The sequence below is a fragment of the Mugil cephalus genome, chromosome 11 (genome assembly GCF_022458985.1).
Source record: "Mugil cephalus isolate CIBA_MC_2020 chromosome 11, CIBA_Mcephalus_1.1, whole genome shotgun sequence".
Classification (NCBI taxonomy): Eukaryota; Metazoa; Chordata; class Actinopteri; order Mugiliformes; family Mugilidae; genus Mugil; species Mugil cephalus.
Genome location: NC_061780.1, coordinates 23740585 through 23747019, shown reverse-complemented (window position 1 = coordinate 23747019; position 6435 = coordinate 23740585). Strand labels below are relative to the sequence as shown.

Genomic DNA, 6435 nt, shown 5'->3' with positions numbered 1-6435 from the left:
TTGTCTATCTGGATGATATCCTCATCTTCTCCAGAACCAAGGAGGACCATTTGGGTTTCTGAGGCCTAAATAACCACAGTGGGGGCTAACCAGCAGCATCTAACTCGTACGTCCAAAGAAATAGTGTCAGCCGAGAAAATGCTTCAAAATAAAGCGCTATGTCAGCGCTAAAAGATGTGGACTGAGAAGGCAGAATTCGGAGACACATAAAATAAACATTCTGGCTCCTACAACCTTTTTTTTTTGGTGGTGGGGGTAATTTTATGTTACAATATCATTAATTTTCTTGTTATAAAAATATATATATATCTATGTTGTATAAAAATATTGGTCATTCATTGTCCAGCTTTTATGGGGCGACAGTGGCAAGGAAAAACTCCCCCTAATGGGAAGAAACCTTGGGAGGAACCAGGCTCTCTGTTGGGACCCTTCCTCCTGAGGGTGGGGGGAGTGGGGCCCCCAGTTGCTCCTGGCCATTGGTGCATCTTCCTTGCAGGGGGTGTGACGGTGGGGTGACTTACCTCCTTGTCCTTCTAGATACTGGGTCACCCTCCACATTCACCTACTGTACAGTAATGACAGAGAGGATTAACACCTTGCTTGTACTGTCCCTCACAATGGCTGCTCCTCTGAGATCCTCGCGCTCTCTTGTTGCTGTGGTTCGTGGTGCATTCAGGTACTGGAGTCTCCAGTGTGGATGAGAGAATTAACAAGTTACTTACCCTGTCCCTGTGGCTGCTCCTCTGGCCACAATGATGCCAGGAGTAGGGGCATCTTTTCTGGGGCTCCTGCCGTCTTCAGGTCCCTGCTCCTGAAGAGTGGGAGTTGTTGCTCCTTCCCCATCCGCGGGGTCCTGGGGCTCTTCTTGTAGATGTCTTCCACTCCCCCCGTATCCATCCAGCTCTAGACCTAAAGACAAAGAAGAAAACACCTACAGTCCAACACTGTGTCTGTCTTTCTGTCCTTCTGAACCTCAGTTCAGGATGTCATGGCGCCGTATACTTACGTGTCTCTTATAAAAAAGGACGTATGCCGAACTCTCCAGGTGTTCGCATACAGATGAGCCCGCCGTCTCATTGACATTGGAGTCGTTGAACGTTAGCCAGCGGTCGATCGGCGTCTCCAAGCAGTCGTCTGGATGGATACCATCCGCGATGTAGTGTCCTACAAGAAGACAGTTCATATCTTGAGGCATGTGCAGCAATATATAATTCAAGTTATGAGGACATAATAGTAGTTGCAGTGGTTGTTGGAAACAGAACAGACGTCACAAGTCTGCAGCCGCAAAATCTGATTCATTCTGAAGTCTAAGCCAGCAATAAAGCTCTAGAGCAAAGACAACTAGTCACTAAAACTGTCCAGGAAAACAATACAAATCAATATGATAATATATAATTGGTTCCTGTATAAATGCAATGGTCTGTTCAGCAAAAAACTGCGTATTAACTTCCTACTGAAGTGTTACTCTGTGATTTCCTTACCTCCTTTTATGTTGCCAAAGTGGCTGATGGCGCTGACCAGACTGTAGCAGCCGCCGCCCTGAAAGAAGAAATACATGACGGTTAGATTGATGAACACACTGGAAACACAACTTTACTTACCATCCTGACATCTGTTGGTCATCTGGTACATTCTCATTTCCTTACTTGATTAGAAGACACTACCACATCCCTCTGAATCTGGACGGGGTCAGTCACCTTCTCCAGGGTGTAACATGGAGTGACGCGGAAACGCTTCAGGTGCATGATGAAGACCCTGTAGCAAAAAAGATACCAACAAGAAAAAGGTTTTAAAAGGGAGAGGAAGTGGACAATTGTGAAGAAGTGTTTGGGAGCGTCTTTTGTGGAGAGTTTATTTTATGATGAACAGTGTCTCATACCCTGGCAGGGTGTCCAGGCTGGATTTCCGGCTGGAAATCTTCCCTCCGCATTGGCAGCTGTACTCTAAGAGTTCCTCCTTCAGGACATCACAGAAAAGAAGAGTTAGGTGTTAGAAACCGCAACAACACCACAGGCTCACACACAAACAGAATTTGGGTCAGGAAGGCTAAGATCAGTGAGTGAATGAGGACTGGTGGGTCTTACGTTCTGGTAGGCCTGCAGCATCTCCTCAATGGAAGCCCCAAGAACCACGTCCAGAGAAATATTAGTGAATTTCTCTCGTTTTGTAGTTTGGGCTCCACACCTGCACATTAAATGAACAACAGATTTAAAATCCAATAAAATGCATCATTGTATGCCACTTATCCGACTCTTTAACAGAGTAGACTTGTGTTGAAATGTGTAGTCTTACGTCTTGCATGTCCTGCTGTTCTCCATCCAGAAGACTAAGTTGTCTTCCACAGGGCAGGTGTATGACGTCCCGAACCGTGCTGCCGCCTCCTTCAACGCAGGGGACAGACTTTGAATCTGGTTCAGGACCGATATCAGGAACTCATGAGCATCCTGAATAAAAAGAAACACACAGGAGTTTAGAAACTGAGCACACTGTCATGAGGTAGAATAACAAAACAAGGTCAGGTGACTCACTTTCTGTCGATTGTCCCTGAATTCGGGAGCCTGCAGCGACATCGCTTCCTTAAACTTAAGCAGGAGGCTGCTTTTTTCTGTCAAATCTGGGGATGCGTGCTTATCTTTGATCTCGCTCAGGTGTCTGTGGAAAGCAAACACAATACAGATGTTCTGTAAGATCTGTTTAGCATGATAAAGCTAAGGCTAGCTGAATAGTTTTATACAACTTCTAATAACTGGTCCAGTCCTGTATCCTCAATCCTCATCCCCTACCAGAACCAGGGTCTGTATCCTCATCCCACCCCTTCCCTTCCCGGGGAAAGAGTAAACTCAGACCCCCTGGGGTGAAACATGAGTGTGACACGGTTGTTGTACCTCAGCAGCTGAGCTCCAGGGACTGAGCTCCAGACCGGCTCCGTAGACTGGATGCTTGCAAACAAGTCTTTTAGGGTCAGGAGGCTCTGCAGGCTGGAGTTGAGGTAGCACGTCTGCCCCATGTTTGGAAATCTGAAATAGAAAACGAAACGGGTCAGAGTCTGTGTCAACTTCACCACCTCGGAGCTCCTAATCTCTAACAGTGACTTGATGAATTCTCATCTTGCTTTGGTTCTTGTGATGCACTGACCCAAAGTTGGCGACGGTCCCCTTTGTGCTCATCTGAACATCGCTGATGTTGGTTTTCTTGCTACAGAATGATAAAAAATACAGTCAGTTAACAAGAGTCAGTAAAACAAAACAAGGAGCTGAACACTGTTTAGGTTAAAGGCCTGCAGGGAAAACTGTGTTAACAAAATATATGACACATCAAATTCCATCAGCTCAGAAGTCGACTGTAATAACTGAATTAACTCGGGATTAAATGCTGAGCTTTGGGAGCCTAAGACTCCAGTTTAAAGTATGGAGGTAGTTTTGTCTTTACGTGCGGAAGTAGTCAGAGAGCATTTCCTCCAGGAAAAACTGCTCCATGATGGCGGCGTAGTCGGAGAAGTCGGACGGCAACGACTCTTCGGAAATCCAGAAAGTCTCGTAGTCGGGAGCGTTGAGTGGTATGAACTCCACTTTCTTGTCATCTTTGACAGCGTCGCTATTGGAAGAAGGAACAGGTCATCAGAGAGATGATGATGACATGAGAATTTCAGATAAATAATTAAATAGTCTTTCACAGGAACAGAAAACTGTGTTAAATGAGCTTCATTACCATCTCTGGGGTTCAGGTTTGGGTCCTGGTTTACGCTCCAGTTGTGGTTTGGGTTCTGGAGATGGAGCGACCCGATTACTTCTCTGTTGGAGGAAAGACAAATATTCATGGTTGAATAAAACAAAGGGAGAACAACAGTCTTCATGACTGGTGTTTAGTCACGGCTGTTAAATACGTGGTTCCTTTGGCCTCTTATGTGACACTTACCCAGCAGCATCTAAAAGGCCAGCAAGATGTCTTCTTGACCCGTCCGGTTGGGGTTTTCCGGTGTGAGGAGATGTTGCTGGTGACGAACAGAGACACAGTTAGGTCTTTGCTTGTGCTTCGCTGCTACGTGACCGATGCTAAAAGAAGCCGTAGAAACTTTTAAAATGTGTTCACTGTGCAGTTACTTACCTTTCTACTGAGGCCGGGGGGGTCTCCTTCGGTTTCTTCTTTCTCTGTAGAGTAAAAAGAAAATTAACATGATAAAGAAACACCATCAACCACAAAAGTTGCAACTGACTCGATCAGTCAAACATACTTGAAAGATGCTGAAGAGACGATTCCTCCAATTCCTCTTTGTCTTCTGGGTTCCTCCAGTCTCAGCTGGCTGTGCTGGGGCTGGAGCTGGGGAGGCGGCGAGTGTAGCTGGAATACTGGTGATTAAAAACACATATATTGGTGTTTGGCTCGGCTGTCGAGCTTCTGATTGAAAGCGTTCAACAGTTCAGCACATGCTCCAGTTTGTGCCTCTTTGACAAAATGTATGTAAGTCTTCTTCCCCTCTGACACAGATTTTCTTATCCACTGATGCCAGGTGACGTCCTCTTCTGCTGGGGGTGGTGCAACCTCTACCTCACTGTAGCAGCATTTAGCACAGACACGATACATGCATGACTTGTTGTCTGGACTGCACACAACTGCACTCAACAGTTGAGAAATGCTATAAGTTTTGAGAAAGCCTTTCTGATGCACCTTCTCAGTCAAGAGTTTGATGTTCTCATGTTCCAAGCAAGTTAAAAAACATCATCATGAAAAAATATTTGAAAGTGTAAAACATCTTTAACTTAAAGCTCATGAACATTTTAGAAATGTAATGTATCATCTTAGGGCTTTAAATAACATTATTTATGTCTTATTGTGACATTTTGCAACTAATTTCAAATTAAACGGGCATCTACCTGTACTCTTACATTAGCTTTAGCATTTGCTAGCATGGTAATACATACACTTTTTAAATAAATTAAAGAGTTTTATGATACAATAACATACTCCTAGTTTTACATCATCTGACACTGAAAAATACCAGTTTACCTTTGAGTCAGAAACAAACTGAAATGAAAAGTTATTGGACAAAGTTTTTAACTAATCTCAAAAAAAACTTTAAAACCTTTCAAATAAGCAAACATTTATAAATACTAATGGTTTTAAACATAAAATCATGCCATGACTTTGAATTTATTATCATAAAAATACTGTTTTTAAAGGTTTTCTTTGTCTGTTCATGTGCTCTGATGGTTTGAGAAGACAAAACATAAAGAAACTACATATTATTGGAATGTGCTGAAAATGTATTTAAACTAAATAGTGTTTACAGAATAAAGTGATACATGTGATGCATTGATACAATTATTTTAAAAGAAATAGTTCGCTCAGACACAAACATATGCATGTCATGTCACTGACCCACATATATACATTGTCTGATAATTATGAGTCTGGAATAAATATGAACTATGCAAAATAAATGAAAAACATATGGAGTTCAAGACTTTCTGAGACAAAATCTCGTGTTAATATATTTACACACTAAATACTTGTGATTTGGACTCAACAGGTTGTTACGTGGTCAAAACTAAAGTCTGGATTCACACAAAAACTTTGAACTGATATCTCAGTTTGTTATTACTTCAAATCTGAAAAGTTTCCTTTGTCAGTGTAAATTCAATAAACTGTTAAAGTTGGACTCTTTTCTATAAAGATGGACTCCAGTTACGTTCTACTTGAACGTCTGAATGTTTTTCCTCACCTCGACTGAGAGCTGGAGAGCTTCTCATCCGCCTCAAACTTTTGCACGCGGGTTTTCTGTGAAGAACAAACAACAATCACATGAAAATTTGCATAAAAGTGAAGCATCTTCACAGCTGATGAAGCCACACACACACACACTGTGCTGGTTCCACAGAAAATACGTTTAAAACGCTCGATATGAAGTTCAAACCTCAAACTGACACAAAAGAAAACTTTGGAGGAATTGTGCAGGAAGTCTGTCGGACAAACCTTGGTGAATCGCAAGCAAAACATTTTTTCTTCTCTCTGTGAACTCTGACGTCTTGAAATCTCGAAAATCTCTTGAAATCTTGAAAACTCTCAAAGTGGTGAAATGTCTCCAAGTCTTGAAATGTGCTTTGGTTCGGCTGTTGAACTAAAACTGACTGAAATATGTTTCCTTCTAGAATGTTGACCTCTGTGATCAAAGGTCCAAGATTCCATCTATGTTTGGGTAAATTAGAATGTTGCAGTCCTGCTGCAGCCTTGACAACTGATCACATGTTCATTCAATAACATCTGGCCAGGTAGACTCACCTTTGATAACTTTTGGAATACAAAAGTACAACATTACAGTGGGCAGAGTCGATCTTTTAATGCAGAATTCCCTCTAATACTCCCAATCTAGTTTGGAAAATGTGCTGCAAGATGTTACAACATCAACATTTGTTTATTGTAGCCAAACACAAAGACTGG

The 6435-nt window shown here is 42.4% G+C and overlaps 1 protein-coding gene across 2 annotated transcripts; it reads right to left on the bottom strand.

Annotated features, from left to right (window-relative positions):
- Nucleotides 1–333: 333 nt before the first annotated feature.
- LOC125016637 (ubiquitin carboxyl-terminal hydrolase 37-like) lies at nt 334–6157 on the bottom strand. 2 transcript variants are annotated; one of them, XM_047599247.1, is made up of 17 exons: nt 5971–6157; nt 5720–5775; nt 4232–4346; nt 4105–4148; nt 3916–3991; nt 3709–3791; nt 3430–3594; nt 3136–3195; nt 2886–3017; nt 2529–2652; nt 2293–2444; nt 2085–2184; nt 1880–1956; nt 1482–1755; nt 1007–1164; nt 723–909; nt 334–565 (listed from the first exon to the last, which is right to left on the bottom strand). In XM_047599247.1, exons 1-14 carry the CDS (start codon nt 5992–5994, stop codon nt 1635–1637), a joined length of 1329 nt encoding a protein of 442 aa, XP_047455203.1. In that variant the 5' UTR covers nt 5995–6157; the 3' UTR covers nt 334–565; nt 723–909; nt 1007–1164; nt 1482–1634. The 2 variants fall into 2 exon arrangements, with proteins under 2 accessions (XP_047455203.1, XP_047455202.1); XM_047599246.1 differs by having other exon boundaries at nt 5720–6157.
- Between the last annotated feature and the right edge of the window lie 278 nt (nt 6158–6435).